Genomic DNA, 19,129 nt, shown 5'->3' with positions numbered 1-19,129 from the left:
CACTTGATGGGACGGATTATTTTTAAACCACAATCACCTGATTAGTTTATGAGTCATAGGCCTGTCACCAAGAGTCAAACAGCCCTACACCCTCATCTTCTTTTTCCTCCATTGGTGACCATCCATTCCACCATAGTTTTGCCTCCACAGAGCCTCCCCACTATCATACACGTAGTGATGGCGCAAGTTCCTCCCCAGAATTTTGTGACATGGGACAATGGTAGCCCCCTCATTCCCCTAGTTCCACCATAGTTTGGGGAGCCATTCTGGCAGCCGCACTAAAGGTCATTCCCAAATTTATAGGAGAATGTCATAAAACCCCTAGAGAACATCTGCAAGATGTGGCTACCGTCTGTACTGTACATGGCATCACCAAGCAGAATGTATCCTTAAGGTTGCTCATAGTGTCTTTCAAAGGGAAGCTCTGGATTGGTTTAGATCTCTGGGCCCTAGTACTATAGGAGACTAGGATCAGTTGGGGGATCATTTCTTTTAGAGATTCTTAGATAAAGTCGATAGATCATCTCTAATGCACCAACTCATTATGATCAAAAGGTCTCCCATAGAGGCATTAGCTGACTTCAACCTAAGATTCGAGCGAACATGGCAAAGGATACCATTGTCCGCCTGCCCGCCAACAGACATGGCTTTCATATTCTATCTAAAAGCTTTCAATTCCAACATATCAGTAATGATTCAATTCTTAGGGGGTAACACTCTTTTGTAGGCATTTGACATAGCGGTTCAGGCTGAAAATAACCTTATCAATGCTGGAAAACTCGCACCTCACCCTACAATGCTAGTGTTCCCAAAAATATCTACCTAAGGCATGGAGGAGACCACCTTGAGTACCTCCACTCCATAGTCTATGTACTCATTCCCTACTCCTCAAACTACTCCCCAAACCACCTCTCTGGCTGCTGAAGTCAATGATATGAAAAATCTCCTAAGATCCTTCTCTAATGAAATTGTCAACCTAAAAAGGGCCCAGGTCTCTCCTACCAAGCCTCATTTCCAGAAAAATTTCCAAGGAAACCGACTTCCATACCAACACCCTAATTATCGAGTTGAGAAATCTCTTCCGTCGAATGGACAAATAGTCCCCATCCCTAATCCATTGCAGGCCGCCCACCCAAATGGTGGTAGAGAATTGACTGTAGGTCAAAATAATTTGGCAGACGACACCAACTCTTGGTGTTTCCCATGCAACAATGCTCATGCTTTGAGGAATTGCCCGAGAGGAAATTTACAACAGAAGGTCATAGAAAAAAGGAGCTCAAGTATGATACCAGGCAAATCTGCGTACACATCTCCGAGCATGGATAATGTGGCTTTCGTTGCTTAGATGCAAGGAATGTCATTACAACAAGAAGCAGAGATCACCCCTAATCACGCACTTTTTTCATGGATGGAGGGCGATGATATAGTACTGAATAATGATGTAGGAGCTCCAAAAGATGGAACTCCTATTGTGCATTCAGATTACAACCTTCACTCTAAAATGCATTTGAATGGGGAGGCCACTAGAAATACGAGATCAGTGCCCATAAACAGCTCCCTGTAGCCACCAGTTGCCAGTTTCACCTATCCCAAGAAGGAGTTCATCCCTTACAAACCAAAAGAGCCTAAGGTTTTCATGCCCCTGGTGCTGGATGTATCAGAGTAGTTGAATAAAGCTCTAGCTCATGTCTCTCTATGGGACCTCCTAAGTATCCCAAAATAGAAAAGCAGGCTAAGAGAGGCATTGTCATATGATCAAAAGGAAATAGGCGCGGTAGCTCCGCCACTCCTTCAGATGAATGGAATGGATTGTCACCTAGTAGTTAGCAAGATGCACCCCCTATCATTTTGACAAATGAGAGCTCGCCCTCCAATGCACAAGGGGAAGGTAAGCCTAAGCCGAATCCCTTTTACCTTACCCTTATAGTGGGAGACAAACTTTTGCATAACTCCATGATAGACTCTGGTGCTAGTACCATGGTCATGCCTAAGCAAATTGCTAAAGTGTTGAACATTAAGTATGACCCTTTAAGTAAGGGAGTGATGTAGCTCGACGAGAATAGGGTTTAGACAATAGGCCTCATCAAAAGCCTCCCCTTGACCTTATTTGCATGTACAAGTGTAACAATATCTCAAGAAGTAGTGGTCATCGATATCCCTCCCAATTTTAGGCTCTGTCAGTCTCGTGGTTTTAATGCTAAGATAGGAGGATATATGTCCCTAGATTGGTCCCACCTCATCCTTCATACCCGACACGACACTAAGATGAAGATCCTTTCATAACCCCTTCACGCTGAGCATATAGCTGACCAAGCCTTGATTAATTTTGAGCCTACTCACACCTCTATAACTAATTATGAGCGAAGGGTGGTAGAACTTTTAGAAGATGAAGAAGTAATAGGAGAGATCCCCCCCGAACAAGAAGCTTTCTTAAATGAGTTCATAGACTCAGACCCCTTCTCTAATTACCATGCCACCGGCCTAGGTACTTATTGTATTTTTGAAGAGGATCAGCCAATCTCAAAACTCACCAAAGATCCTTTCTCTGAAGATTAGCTGTCTTCGACACTATGGACTTTACACTTCAACAGTTCCAAATGCAAAATGGGCTCTGGAGCTAGAGTTTGTCTCACCGCTCCTGCGAGTGATCAGATCCAAAAGTCTTTTCATTTGCAATTCACATGTTCGAATAATGAAGCAGAATATGAAGGGCTAATTCAAGGTTTGAACATCGCAGAAAAAATTGGTATTAAAAAGTTGAGTGTCCTTGGTGATTCCAAACTAGTAGTGCACCAAGTTCGAGGGATATCCAGCGCCAAGCACGTTCGCATGAGATCTTACCATTCCAAAGTCTAGGATCTAGTAGAAAGTTTCAATGCTCTCAATATCACAAGCATTCCTCAGACACTGAATACTATAGTAGATCACATGGCAATAGTAGGAGCTCATTTTGATCTAGCTGTAGACCTTTTAACCGGCCACCCAGCAGTCAATATCGTGGTCCGTCCTACTATTCCTGATAATGATACATATTGGTAGGTTTTTGAAAGTGACAAGAAGATTGCTTTGTTTATTCAAAACTCAAGAGAGTTTGTCGATCAGCTGCAACCTAGGGTCAAGGAATTTTATGGGAATCAGATTATTCAGTTAAAGTCCAACAAGCTCCCTAATGGTTTGATTACCTTGGAAAAATTGTTTGATCATGAGGATGTTAAGAAGGATAAGCAGAAAATCATAGCATACAAAGGAGATTACGTTGAGATGTTAGTCAGAAGCGGAAGAATTCTCAAAGTGGGAAAAGGCATTTCCTTCAAAGATAGGAAGAAGTTGGCTCGATACTGTGATGAATATGAAGGTGTCATGGCTTAGTCTTATGACGATTTAAAGGGTTACGATCCTAATATCATCCAACATACTATTGAACTCACAAATGAAGCTAGGCTAGTCTAGTAGAAGCAAAGGCTAGTTAAACCCAAGATCGAGTCCCTCATGGCTCAGGAGTTGAAGAAGCTGATCGAATCAAGGATCATTTACCCCATAAAGCACAATACATGGGTGTCAAATTTGGTCCCTGTTAGAAAGAAGAATGGAGATATTAGGCTCTGTGTGGATTTTCAGGACCTGAATCAAGCATCGGTTGATGATCATTACCCTTTGCCGTCAATGGAACAATTATTAAGCACTATAGCTAGATCAGAAATGTTCTCAATTCTTGACGGTTTCTCACGATATAACTAGGTAAGTGTGAAAGCGGAAGATCAGCACAAAACAACTTTCACTACCAAGTGGGGAACATTTGCATATCAAAAGATGCCTTTTGGCTTGTCAAACGCTGGGGCCACTTTCCAAAGGGCCATGGATTTGGCTTTCAAAGAGATAATTAATAAGATTATCCTTATATATCTAGATGACCTGACCATGTTTTCCAGACACTGGGAGGATCATTTTGATCATCTTGAGTTAGTCCTAGAAAGGTGTCTTGAATTTGGGATCTCCTTGAACCCCAAAAAATGTATATTTGGAGTTCCTCAGGGGAAGCTACTGGGACATATAGTCTCTAAGGAAGGCATCTCTATTGATCCAGACCGAGTCAAAGCTATCAAGGATCTTCCCCTTCCGATCAACGAAAAGGGAGTGCAATCATTCCTAAGAAAGGTCAATTTTGTCAGTCGCTTCATCTCTGACTTTGCTGGAATAATAAGACCCATCACTCTCATGCTTAAAAAAGATATACACTTCAGATGGACTGCTGAAGCCAAAAAGGCCTTCAACCAAATAAAACATGTCATCTGCTCGGCCCCAGTGTTATCTAATATAGACATGTCTAAGGATTTCATAATGTATGTCTATTCCGGTCAGCATAGTATCGCCATGGTGTTAACTCAAAAGGACACACAAAATGGAGGAGAGCACCCTATAGCTTTCCATTCAAAAACTCTTAAAGATTATGAACTCCGCTACAAATTTGTGGAAAAATGGGCCTTAGCTGTCGTAAAAGGACTAAAGAAATTTAGACATTCATTGCCCTCAATAAGACCATGGTGTATGTAGCTCATCCTACAGTAAGGGAATACATCATGGAGGGTGATATCACAGAAAAAAGAGTGAATTGGATCACTAAGATTCTGGAATATGATGTTGATATCAAGCCTACAAAGTTGGTCTGTGGAAGGGGCCTATGTGAGTATATAGTATAGGACAATAAACCCCATGGCTCGAATTCTAAAGCAGAGGAAATAGTTATGTTTGTGCCCGACACTCCCAGGGACACTTGGATTGACAAAAGGAAACATTTCATGAAGACAGGGATGTTTCCCAAAAATCTTCCCTCAGCTAAGAGAAGGTTCTACCAACTCCAAAACAACGATTTTCGCCTAATAAATGGAATTCTTTTCAAAAGGAATTTTTACAAAGTTCTTCTCCGATGTGTAGATCAGAGCTAGCTTGATAAAATTCTCCAAGGATTTCACTACAGTCCCTCAGGAGGCCATTTTCTTGCACCCATGACCAGTATCAAAATTACTCAAGCCGACTATTTTTGGCCATCCATGTTCAAAGATGTACACGTCCTAGTAAGAGGATGTAAAGAGTGTCAATATTATACAGGGAGAGGTAAGAAAGTAGCCATGCCACTCAGGCCTGTGTTAGTGGAGGAGCCCTTTGCTCAATGGGGTCTTGATTTTATCGGGATGATCAACACCCCAAGTTCAGCTAGACACAAATGGATCTTGACTGCCATTGATTATTTCACCAGATGGTCTGAAGTTGTCCCGCTGCAGAATTCATCTGAAAGTGAAGTGTTGGCTTTCCTAGAAGATCTGACTTGTCAGTACGGTCCCCAAAAAACCATGATATCAGACAACGCTCGTGCATTCACAGGCTCACGAATCACATAGTTTTCTCTTAGCAGAGGTATTTATCTCAAAACCTCCTCTAACTACTACCCTCAAGGGAATGGTCTTGCTGAATCTACTAATAAGAACTTAATCTAACTTATCAAAAGGATAGGCATGGAATATAAGAGGGAGTGGCACCACCACCTAAGGAGCGCATTATGGGCAGACCGCATAACACCCAAACAAATTCTAAAAAACTCCCTGTACAAGCTGGTATACAGGAAAGATGCACTTTTTCCCTTGTCACTAGAGATTTCGGTGTTGCAATTGCTAAAATCTATGGATATCGCTGAAAATGGTCCAATGGCCATAAGGTTAGTAGAGATTATGGAACTAGAGGAATCGAGGGAGGCTGCCTTCACAACTCTCCAAGATAGACAAGAAGTCGTAAAAAGGTGGTTTGATAGTAAAAAGAGTTCTGATGTGATTTTCACCCATGGAGACCTTGTTCTAAAGTATAATGAGAGAATGGCAAAACTGGGTCAGCATGCCAAGTTCGATTGTCTATGGGAGGGCCCTTTCCGCATTGTAGGATGCAAAGGTTTCAATGCTTTCAAGTTAGAAGATATGAATGGAGACTCCCTCTCCATCCCAGTTAATAGTTTTCACCTCAAGCCTTTTCATTAAGGGCCCTTTCCCTTTTCAAGTAAATAGTTTATATTATGTGCATATGTGTGGTGTGTATTTATTTTAATTATTTCCAGCCCAGCAAGCATTAAAAGAAAAAGGGTTAGATTAAAGTGAAGAGTAAAATTGCTATATTAAGACTTTCTCATTTCTGGTTACAAAATGTGTAGGCCCTTGGCCTCTCTTTTTGTTTACATCCTACAATTTGGGCGCAGGTCATTTCTTGCCACTCTTTTCAGAGACTATCTTTAGTGTCTTCTTCTTCAGTGTCGGAGTCCTCTTCTTCCCATGGCCATTTTGAATCAGAGGAACTCTCACGCTCCTTGTGCATGAAGATGACCACTAGATCAGGTTGTTGATCCAGTGTTAGGATTCTTGGGAAAATGTGATCCCTAAACCCAGTATACCAGTCCGTGCCCTCCAGAATGGGGACTATCATATGGACTCACAGAAGGAACTCTGCAGTGAGCTCGACGAAGGTACCTATGGGAAGACAGTGTCATGGTTTTCAAACCACCGATAAGTGGATGCCACTCCACTTCTTCATTCTGTGAGATAAACCATTCCAAGTCAGACATCGTAGGGAGTCCTAAGAAGGGTACGTGGTATGCAACTACATCATCAAGGCCAACTAAGTAGTCTGCAGGAAAAAGCACCTGAGTTAGCTGTGTTGTTAACAACCCAGTCTAGCCGCAATCCAACAAAGAAGCCATGAAGTGCAAGCAAATGTCCGTATTTACCCGATATTGGTCCGAATTACTAATGAAATCCTCTCCAAGTATCCATTTGATTGCGGCAATTATTAAGGGGTTCTTCCTTCGCGTCATCCCTTGCAGTCTCTGGTCTTATATGTTTTCTAGGAAAGTGACCTATGCCTTTCTGCTGATGAGCCAAACTGGAGTATCCATGTCTTCAAAAGCTCCGCTATTAGAGCTCGTGTTGTGGTGAAAGAATGTTTGAAAAGACATATTTATAGAAAAAATCCTAGCAGGTAGGTGACTGGCAACTAGAGCTTGCACATTCCCAATTCCAATGTCTCTGTCATGCCTCTATTAATTTGCATCATGCGAACGGGATTATTTTAAAGATACCAGCATCTTGTCTGTCACCTTGAGGGGAGTAATAGATGGAAGCAAGGAGCCATATGTACATTCAAGTATGTCACCTTTAAATATTAAAGCTTTAACAGCCTGTTTCAGCTCACGCGACCATTAATTCCAACTGATCCTCTCAATCAAGGAAAATTTTTGCCTAAAAATGTTTCCTGAGGAGTGTCCAAGTAACCAAGTGGTTTTCTAGGAAAGCGGGAATGATGGCGCCCCTCATTTGCAGAGGTTGATCGCAGCAACATTTTGAGTTGGTCCACGTGCAAACCGATCCTTGGCTTTCACAAAAATCAAGGCATGATATGCATTTAAAGTTCAAAAGTTCCCTCTATCATCAATCTATTTTTTTAATTTGTGAAGAGTGAAGCAAGAGGAGAACGAGTAGGTTTCCATCTCTCATTTCTAGTTTTCCAGCAAAAGGAAAAGGAAGGTTGTCTACCTGTATGGATTCTAAGGCTTTGTCCGTAAGGGCTACTCCCAGAGGTTTCTGGGTTAATGTTTTTGAAGAACTATCTTACTCCTCACATGCTATTCCCCTGAAGAAAGAGTATCCAAAGACGAAGGCCAAAACTAAAGCAGCGACCCAGAATTTGTCGATTGTGCTGGAATCTTTAGAAAATATCTATGAGCCCAAGGTTTGAAGGTAGCCCAAAAGCCTTAGAGAGGCCACTTGTTCAAGGATGCTGCATCATAGAAATGACCCTCATTTTGTAGCAATGCATTTTTGGAAGAGTGGTGCTCCCCAATCTTTGGTCCCTGCAGTTCCTTACCACCCTGAGCTCATGGTTGCTTATGTAGAGTCTTTTGATCCTACCTTGTGTTTCGTCAGTGGCTTGAACCTGAAATTGCTCATATCTCCAGAAGCCATTAGGGAAATGCTATGCTTCCCAATTTTTGAAAATACTGAGGTCTTCTTAGAAAAATCCATGGAAGAATTCTGGAGCACCAAGAGGGATGCATTAACTTTTTATCAAAGTGCCCTCAATCGGAGCCTATCGGTCGGGCTTCCAAAGTTCCCTTTGTCCTATAGCAACCTAAAGCAAGATGACCTCAGGGATATCTCATCTACCCTCGCATGGCTATGTGGTCATGATAACGACTGGGATATCACAGCTTCCATGATGGGCTTTCTTTTTAAATGCAGGAAGCAAAGAGAGTCTTTCCACTTTGACTTCTCTGTGACTATCGCTAAAGCCATAGTTAAGCAATTATCCAAGTTTCAATAGTTGTGACGCTTCAGATTCTCCTCAGTATAGGTGCATCTGCTTCTGCATCAAAATGAAGCTTTCTTCACATAGTATATGCGCTTGGCCACTTATGATGAGGTGGGAAATGTAATGTCAATGTATTTTTGGACACCTTTGTTGCTAGCCTCTTATGATTCGTACCAGTTTTCAGATTCGTTCTTGGCTCTCATGCTCAAAGACTTTGGAGTGATTCCTGATGAACCTCTAGCTCATTTTTCACAGATTCAAATGAACTAGATGCTAAATGAATGCTCTCCTTGTGACTGGTTTGTGGGTCCTGATTTTTCTTTTATCTACGTGCATGGGTTCTTCGAGGAGCCCTTCCGGCTACCCACTTACGTAACTAACTGAACCCTAGCTCTACAAATGGCAAGACAACTGGCAAGAGTTGAGCAGGCGATCGGTGCTGGGAAGCATGATACCTCCATCACTGAGGATAACAAGGCCATTGGCCCAATTACTCTAGTAAGAAGAAAAATAGTTGAAGAAACCCTGACTTCAAAGATGGTGCAGCTTAGTTTCGTGGTAATTGATGACTCTTGGAGTTATGATAACATCTACAGACCTTCAACCACCGTGTCCTTCTACTTATCAGGTACGCCCTCTTTTTCTTTCTTCTCATACTCCGGAGGTTTTCACAACTGCCCCCATGCCCATGACACAAACCTCAATCCCTACCACTCTCACTTTGGCCCGAACAGGTATGCCGGTTCCCCCCCAAGATGTGCTCATGAAGGTTTCCATCTCATTCCTGGGCAAAATTTCCATATCCACATCTTTTCAGTCACCCACATCAAAAGCAATCCCTATGTTGGGTAGGCTAGGTTTTGAGGAGTCTTCCCCCCAGGGTATGGCTGCGGCATTTGCCAACTCTTTCCCATTTGCGGGCTCCTCTTTTTCCCCATTATTTTCCCCATTAGCTGTAACCCATCCGGTCCAATCTACCTTCGCTGCCCCTTTTTTGCACTTCCCTTTTGTAGCCCCTCCTGGTGCAGTTTTTGCAGGTCAAGCCATTGATCATCCAGATAGGTTCCAGCAGTAGGTTGTTTACGATAGAGCCGTCAGCTCGAGTAAGATCAACAAAAGGAAGGAGAAGGAAGGTTCTCGTCACGCTTGCCCCTGTTTGCAAACTCATTTCAGAGAGAAAAGGGATTGCCTCTACTTTGCAAATCTAGTCCCCAAGGTTGACAAGTTGGAATCTCAGATGAGATCTAATGATTATGAACTATAGGCAATGGGTGTTAGTCTCCAAAGCGCCACGACATCCAACAAGGTTGGAATGATGGAAGAGACTTCCAAGGCAGTGTCCATGGACTTTATCAATAAAAGCCATCATTTGGAAAAGCTTCAAGCAGAGAACGTTAGTCTCTCTAACTCCCTTTCCCAGCAAAGGAAGGAGGATAAGGCTTAGGTATCAGAGATCAATCATCTCCAGAGCCTGCTAACTCAAACTAATTCAGAGAAAGGGAAGTTGCAGTCGGCTCTTAACAGTGTAGGTTCTCAGCTAAAAGGCCAAGAAGTGACAAGAAATGCAGCCCTGAAGGAATTGCAAGATAAGGACTCTTAGATACAATGATTGAAAGCTGCCTCTAGGGACGTCGCTCAGATTCAAATGCAATTGCATGATGAAATCCTTCTCAAAGAAGACTATGCTCGTCAACTGAGTGAGGCCCAAGTTTTGCGGTCGAAGGAGAATTCAAATTTCAAGGTAGAACTGAAGGAGAGGGAAACCAGTCTTAAACAATCTGACAAACACGTTTCATAATTAGAGACTCTTTTACAGCAGGAGCAGGATCATACATTGCAGTTGCAGTAGGCTATCAGGACCGGAGAAGGAAAAATATTGGCCTTGGAAAATCAAGTGGCCATTGAGCAAAGAAAAAGCCAACAACTCCAGCAGGAGATGATTGTGAAAGATAATGAAATATCTCGACTACTGAGCCTCCCACCTCCATAGCAGATTACTCCATATTTCTCTACCATGCTAACAAAGTTGTATGTTTCCCATTGGGAAAAGGTAAAATAGTACTGCCCATCCTTGCAGCCGATGTTAAGATTTCTTAGTGACGCACAGTCCCTTTGTGCTGAGGCCGAACACCTTATTAATAGTTCTATGCTTGTCATTGGTCTGAAGTTCCCAATTGCCTAGAATCTTATTCAGTTGCTCTATTCCACTCAAGAGGAGGACCTTCGGGAGAAAGGGATTGCGGATCACTGACAATTGATCAAAAAGACTAATGTCTTCATAAACCGACACAGGATAATAATGCAGGTGTCAGATACCCTAGTGCCTTTGCAATTTTCAGTTCCAGACATCAAATGGTGGGTAGAGAAATTCGTTTCTTTGGGCTTACCTTCTCCTTTCCCTATAGATGGTTTTGTGTTACGGATCGAGCAAGTATTACAATAGGTTCAAAATGTGTAGCAGGATAGAGCTTTCCTATCCTGGCTGGGAAGTCCCATTTCAGTAAATGAGGTTGAATGTCTTTTGCATCCTCTAGCCCAACTCTCTGCTCTCTTGAACTAGGTCCAAGAGGAACCTGTACCTCTACCTTTTGATGAAGTAATTTGCCTGGATCAATATTTCCAAGATTTAGAGGGGCAAGTTATGCTTTCTGAGGATGAATAGCTGCCTTTGCAGTAGGTTTTTGATCTTTTTCATCCCATTGTGGTTTGAAGTCTGGTCTGCAAAACCAGTAATTTTGGATTCTCCTTTTCTGTAGGTGGAATTCCCCCTGATAGTCTCTAGGAAATGTTCACTTTATTTTTCCCTTGATTTAGGTCCTCGACAAGCCCGATTGTTTTCACTTTTTAGCCAGCAGTGCAAGACACGTAGTACACTTGGTGGAACGGCATAGCTCCCTGGGTTCACCTTTGTCATCCAGTCTTTGAAGCAGCACAGGGATGACAAATGCCAGTGTGTGTTGACTATTTTTGGTGGACCCACTTGTTAACACAATATGCGAGCGGTTTCTTGCAGTTATGTCTTTTTCTATAGCCCGTTCGCAGTTGACAGAATATTTTCAGGTCATGGTAGCTTGCAGACTGTTAGAAGCGAAAGCCAGAATTTCAGGGGTCATTTTGTTGGGTGTGACCTTGGTAGCGACACTGCATGCTTTCTGTTAAAAGGGGGTTTTGTCATTTTGGCATTTCAGGGAGCTGTTTTCTGAGGCGTAGGCCTCTTTAAATGTTGTTTTTTCCTTTTGTGTAAGGGGTTCATAACTTTTTTAAAAACAAGAGACAATCCAGTTTTCTAAGTAGAAGTTTTGTTTTCTGGCCTTTAAAACTATTTTGGTTATGCTAGAAGAAGGTTATTCAAATTGTGCCTATGGCCTTTAAGATGCCTCTTTCAGTATGCTATTAATGGTGTTTTCTATGCTATTGTGTCGACATTCTAATAACTTTGGGAGTATATCTATCAAAGAATTCACTGATTAAACTATGTTTCTATACTTGTTATCTAGTGAATGCATGATGAGTGTTTTCCCTTATGTTTTCAAGTAAATCTGGTTGTAGCTTTTGATTATGTTCTTGATCCGGATTTGTAGATTATTGAATGGCCTTACAGAAGTTATATATGTTTCTTAATTTCTATTGGTTTATTGTCTCTTGATGGTGTGGCGTATCACCTAAGTATTTTAGCATTACTTTTAAATGGTATTTGTTTCCTTCCTTTTTCCTCAAAACCCAAAGAAGAGCTGGCTTCTTAATCCCGAAGGTCATTCAGTGTCTCCTGCGCAAATAGGTCCCCCAACACTGAATTTCCCATAAGGTTGTTTGTTTCCAAAGAAAATTTTAGGGTCAACAGTACCTATCTAGGTTATGGACCGGTATCATGCTAACATGTACTCTACATGTTACTAGAATGTTTTGAGAGGATTTACGGATCTGTTATTATTATCATTGTAATATGGAATTATGTAATGATCTTATTGTAATATCTTTTAGGTGGCCAACCTAACCGGTTTAGGCCTTAGGGTTTGTATAAATAAGAGGTTCATGGTTATTGAAAGGTCATGGTCAAGGAATATAATATGCGAATATTGTAATATCATTCCGGAAGAGGTGTTGGTCGATCATTGGTGATCATATTGGATTCAGAAGAGGATTTAGTCCTCCAGCATTGAGCTTAACCGAAACTGTAATTAGGCATGGTAGATGTTATTTCTAGCAGTTCACTCTATTGGATTGTTGTCCATTTATCTTGAGATGGTTGTAGCCTCTCTGTAGTCAGTGAGACTCTTTTGTAATGAGCAGTACACTCTAGGCAGTGTGCCTTCTTGCAAGTGCAAGCCCCTCATTGTAACACATACTTTCTGCAGAAGTATCATCTGACTGTGGGTAGGCTTCTCACCGTGGTTTTTCCCTTTCTAGGTTTTCCACATACAAATTATGGTGTTATGCAGTATGGTTGCTTTGCATTGATTATCTAGTTAATTATTAAGTTATATTGTTTAGCAGTATCTTTTCTTACTAGCATATGTATGTGCTTTAGCGGTACTTGATTTATTTAAGGTTGTATTGTGGATCAAAAGTTATAATCTATTAACAACTGATTCACCCCCCCTCTCAGTTGTTCATTGTTTATCCTAACAACCATATGACCCCTTAGGTGTCATTAGGGGTCATATGGTGTCCTATGAGCCCTTACACCACTATATGATCCCTTAGGATACCATATGGTGTCATTAGGTTTTGTATGGTGTGCTAAGGGGTCATATGGTGTCCTATGACCTCTTGGGACACCATATTACCTATATTGACACCATATGACCCCTTAGGTGTTGTTAGGGGTCATGTTGTGTCCTTAGGGGTCATATGGTGTCCTATGACCCCTTAGGAAACCATATTTTGTTGTTAGGGGTTGTATGGTGTGCTAAGAGGTCATGTGGTGTCTTATGACCCCTTAGGACACCATATGACCCCTAACGATACCATATGATCCCTTAGGTGTCATTAGGGGTCGTATTATGTCCTCATATGACCCCTTACAATACCGTATGAGCTCTTAGGACACCATATGGTGTTGTTAGGGGTTGTATGGTGTTGTAAGGGGTCATATGGTGTTTGATGACCCCTTAGGACACCATATGACCCCTAACAACACCATATGATCCCTTAGATTTTGTTAGGCTTCATATTGTGTCCCAATGGGTCATATGGTGTCCTATGACCCCTTAGGACACCATATGTTTTTGTTAGGGGTCGTATGGTGTCCTAAGAGGTCATGTGGTGTCCTATGACCCCTTAGGACACCATATGACCCTTTAGGTGTTGGTAGGGGTCGTATGGTGTCTTAAAGGGTCATATGGTGTTCTATGACCCCTTAGGACATGATATGACCCCTGACGACACCATATGACCCCTTAGGTGTCATTAGGGGTCATCTTGTGTCCTAAGGGGTCATATGGTGTCCTATGACCTGGTGTCTCGTGACCCTTTATGACACCATATGAGCCATTGGGACACAATATGGTGTCGTTAGGGGTTGTATGGTGTCTTATGACCTCTTAGGATGCCATATGAACCTTTAGGACAACATATGGTGTTGTTAGGGGTCATATGGTGTCCTGGGGGGTCATATTATGTCCTAAGGGGTCATATTATGTCCTAAGCCCTTAGGACACTATATGACCCCTTAGATATCATTAGGGGTCATATTGTGTCCTAAGGGGTCATATGGTGTCTGGTGATCCCTTAGGACACCATATGGTGTCGTTATGGATCGTATTGTGTCTTAAGGGGTCATATGGTGTTCTATGACCTCATAGGACACCATATTATATCGTAAGGGGTTATATGGTATCTTATGACCCCTTACCACACCATATATTTTCGTTAGGGATCATATAGTGTTGTAAGCAGTCATATGGTGTTTTATAACCCCTTAAGACATCATATGACCCCTCAGGACACCATATGGTGTCATTAGGGACCATATTGTGTCCTAAGGTGTCATATGGTGTTCTATGATGCCTTAGGACACCATATAACCCCTTAGGATGCTATATAACCCCTTAGAACACCATATTGTGTCCTTAGGTGTCAAATGGTGTCCTAAGGGGTTGTATGGTTTCCTATGACCCCTTTTAACATCCTGGTGTACGACATGACCCTTTAGGACCATATGGTGTCCTAAGGGGTCATATGTTATTCTAACACATGTGTTACCCCTTACGACCCCATATGACACCTAACGACACCATGTGAATCCTCAAAATACCATATGACAACTAACGAAAATATTAATAATATAAATTTTAATATATACATTTTTATTATATATTAATATATTGAATATTATTATATTAATATAATAATATTCAATATATTAATATATTAATATATTGTATATTAATATATTGATATATAATATATTAACATTCTATTAATATATTATTAGTATTGCTAGAATCAGATATCTGATTTTTATGACATAAATTTCAAATTTTGAAATTTGGCTCAAGAATGCTTTGGGATTTGGCTTGGAAATGATGAGCATGGAAAGTCAATAAAAAAATGTGTTTTTGAGTATTCTATGATTTTCTAGATTTCGCACTAGTGGCTAGCAACTTTTTTTTAGTAAAAATTAATAAAATGAAAAGGGTTTTTTAAGGATGTTCTCAGCTTTCCAGCAATATAAGGATTATATTATTTTTACCTTAATAAATAATCATTATTTAATTTCTAATTGAATTCTGACTAAAGTCTTGATTGATAAGTTGATTGAAAAACACACGTAACTTTCAAATGGTATCAGATTTTTTGAATCCAAAACATACATCACATTCTATTCTTCATCTACTATAGGAAAAAAAAAATGAATTTCATAAATTTTAGACCAAGTTAAGGTGGTCAAATGTAGGAGTTTTTGAAATTTTGAAAAGTTGTAGTAAAAAAATCATAATTAATTATTTATTTCATAAAAAATTACAAAAAAAATATGTCACATTCAAACATGAGTCTACTACTTATATAATGAATCTTATAAAATAATATTAAATTTTGATTGTGATTAGGGTGGTCAGACATACACCTACTTCTTATTTTTTCCTTAAATTTTAGTACCACTATATAGAAATTTCAAATTTTCATCAAATATATTTTTTTTTTCAAAAACCAACTAGTAGCTTAGAAACTAAATTCAATTGTCTATTGATTGTCTTCTTACATGTTTTTTAAAAATAATGTTCATAACTTACTCAAATTTTCATGTCAAGTTGCATAACTCTGATTTTCTGAAATTTCCTTGCCACTTAAGGGCCTGCTTTGGCACACCATGATCCTGCACATACCCAAGTTTTAACTTAACTAGGGATCACCAAACCCTAAACAAATTGCATCACATGATGTACAAATAAATATCTTCTCAAACACATTTACACTTGTCATATAGTATTAAAAGAAAACCTAAACAGTGCCCCCCTTAAAACAATAATCTTTTATCCCCTTCTAAATAAAATAGGGTTACCCTCACAACTTCTCAAAAGTTATTTGATTAGGTTTTGTTGTCTCTTCCTTCTTCTATCAACACCCTCACTTTCCTGTTCAATACAAGCATAGTATACTTAGATCATTGATCATGAATCATATCAATGGTTATCCAAATTCTATAAATTTACTTGTGAAATATTATCTCATCTTACAATTTCTAGTCATAATTGTTGAGGTTAAATTTCAACTCCAAAGAAATGTCCCGAAACTTGTTAGTCCATCATAAAATATAAAAAAGAAAAGCTACATGAAACTTAACTTCAACCAATGAAGTAACATGAAGTAAATGAAATAAACAAGATTATACCTTTCATGATTTACACCTCATTGTGTCCTAACTCCACTGTTCCTGATTGTAGATAATTTGCTCTTAGAGAAGCACTGGTAGTAGCTTCCAAGATGGCATATGAAGAATGAACTGATAGTTAACTGATACTATGATATACATATGCAAATGATTTAATCTAACATGATATTAAGCTATGATAAGAATTCTAAAATTGCTAATTGCTTCAAACTTAAACTCACGGATGCAAGATGAAAATTTCTAGAATGAATATCTAATTAGCTATTAGTTTTAAAATGGCTTAGGAGACTTCTTTTTATGGTTTTTAAAGTGCATGAGCTTAAGTGGTAGAGATCAACGGTCGTCATTGAATCTTGCAAATTGGATGGCTATGAGCAAGAGGCTAAAGGTTGAGAGAAAGGGGGAAGGAGAAGCCAAGTATCACTCATCTCACCTTGACTAAGTTGAAGACTTGAGAGGATATAGGATAGTTGGAGAATATGTAGGAATGAGAGGACAAGTGGACTCAAGTCCTCCTAACACATAGGGATGTTGGAGAGAATATAGAAGAAAGTTATGAAATATGTGTACGTACACAATATTTCATTTATTTTCGAAGTTGGAGATAAGTGGCTAATAAATGATTTTATTTTATTTTATTTTGTTGAATTAATTTAGCCACATGATGGATGAGTTGGCAAAGGAAAGATGAAGTGGAGATGGAAAGGTCAGTTAAAAAATGGATTAAATAGTTAAGAAATTATTTAATTAATGAGACATAGAGGAGTAATTAAATATTAGATATTTAATTAATTGATTAGAAGAAAATGATATAACGAATTAATTAATTAAATGTTTCAATTAAATTAATCAATAGAAGGACATGAAATGAATGAAATAAATTAATCTTTTCAAATTAACTAATTAATAGAAGAATAGTTATTAAATAAATATAATATTTATTTAATTGCTCATAGCCAATTTTATGTGTATAGATTTTGCCCCTCTTTGAAATGATGTTGAGACAACATTATTTCAAAGATTAAATCAAATCTTGATAATGCACTTGATGAAGATAAAAATCCTAATTGTATGCCCCCTCGGGAGATTGATCGTGGAATTATTGAAAAATTTGGATTGAGTGATTGATCTCATGATAATTGATTGAAATTTCTGAAATTTTGGATGATGAAAATGGCCGCTCTTTGATCACTTTGATGTTTTTCTTAATTTGATGATTGATAGAGTTTGATTGACCTCATGATCGATGAGGATCAATGATATAAACTGAAAGCTTTGATGATCTGATAGGATAGAGTTTGATTGACTTCATGATTGATTGGATCAAGAACTAACATTTTGTTGATATCATGTTGCAAGAGGATCTAGATGTATTGATTCATCCTGGGGGAAACATGAAGATCAAAAAGGCCTACAACATCTGAAAAAAGTAGTTCTCTTCATCCTAATTGACATATTGATATGATACATTGATTTGTATCACGAGACATTGTATTTTATTGATTATTTCTTTGATATCATTGTATACTTGGACTGTTTATTGTTTTATGATGATATGCAGACATGGACCCTATATGATGCTAATGATTCATGATGCATTATATACATGCTACTATGATGGTGATGACCTATATGAGTTGATTTCATGGATGATGATTTGATGATCTATATGCAGTGATGAGATGGATGATGTTATGATGATCTTTCCCTTCCTTTATTTTCATGATGATTATGTTCTATATGATGCAATGATGATGAATTTGATTTTTTATTTTAATGATCATGGATGCACAATGAAAATGATTCTATAATTCTTTACTTAAATGATGTGCTTGATTAAACTCGTGTGATGAATGCCTATATAATGATTCATATGCTTATATAAATAAGATGATATTGTGAAATACTTAAAATGATATGATAAATGAATCTAAGTGCAAAGATACAATTAATGACCTTAATGGATAAAAATGAACTAAAATTATAATGAACCTAATGCAAATAAAAATGATATACTAAACATGATCAATTAAATGCACTTAATGAAATGCAAACTAATGTAAATTATTGAATGAAACTAAATGAAATGAATGATAATAATTTAAATGATTCTAAAGATAAATGAACCTACAATGATCAAATGTAAATTATTTTTGTTTGTCCAAGTATACTCAATCTTTATTTATGGTAGTTGATCTTTGAATGGAATGAAATGCTTATAATGCAATTGAAAATGAATGCTTATAATGCAGATGAAAAAAGATAATCTAAAATGATCTAACTAAAATGATACTTCCATTCTTCATATGTTGTCTTATAATAGTGCTTGATTTCATCATTGAGCTTTTTAAATGTTGTAAGAAAATACAAGCAACTTGACATAATAATTCAAGCTGACCTAAGTATTTCTTACATGGATTTTGATATAGCGAGTTAATACAAGCAACTTGATATGATGAATCAAGATGACCTAAGTATTTCTTACAGAATAGACAAGGATTGTCCCCTTACATGCATGACTCGAAATGTCCTCCTTGATCTTTTGTTGATCATATCCTTAGACAAGTAGATACCTTAATAAGAGATAAACCATAGACAACAAACAAAGAAAATAAGCATGCCCATCATTACTAATCTAGTCATGGACATCCTTGAGTCACATAGAGTACATGATTAGCAATAAATCAAGATATAAACATGGAATCTTGTATGTCATACACATGTTCTCATGGTCATTAACTGATATAATCATCTTGACCAATAATCATTGATATTCCTTTATTACTTGTTGGTTGAATCTTTGTTTTATGAGTTTCACGATTCAGTTGCTACAAAATGTCTTGATCTTTATTGCTTTGTTGCTCATTATCTATTTCAAAGCCCTAGGTGTTTTGATTTTTTTCTAAGTTTTCTCAATGTTTTGGATTTTCAAAATTTTAAAAGATTTCTTGA

The 19,129-nt window shown here is 38.6% G+C and overlaps 1 protein-coding gene across 1 annotated transcript; it reads left to right on the top strand.

The window, feature by feature from the left end:
- The first annotated feature begins 5,510 nt into the window (after positions 1–5,510).
- LOC131876002 (uncharacterized) lies at positions 5,511–6,023 on the top strand. The gene has a single exon (XM_059220756.1). It carries the CDS (start codon positions 5,511–5,513, stop codon positions 6,021–6,023), a length of 513 nt encoding a protein of 170 aa, XP_059076739.1.
- Positions 6,024–19,129: the final 13,106 nt, after the last annotated feature.

Source organism: Cryptomeria japonica, chromosome 5 (assembly GCF_030272615.1).
Source record: "Cryptomeria japonica chromosome 5, Sugi_1.0, whole genome shotgun sequence".
In the NCBI taxonomy this organism is placed as follows: Eukaryota; Viridiplantae; Streptophyta; class Pinopsida; order Cupressales; family Cupressaceae; genus Cryptomeria; species Cryptomeria japonica.
The sequence above is the reverse complement of the archived record's forward strand: the minus strand, read 5'-3'. Positions and strand labels throughout refer to the sequence as shown.

What these genes read in the sequence shown, in the direction of transcription:
- LOC131876002 (XM_059220756.1), top strand. Translation starts at nt 5,511, where the DNA reads ATGGAATATAAGAGGGAGTGGCACCACCACCTAAGGAGCGCATTATGG.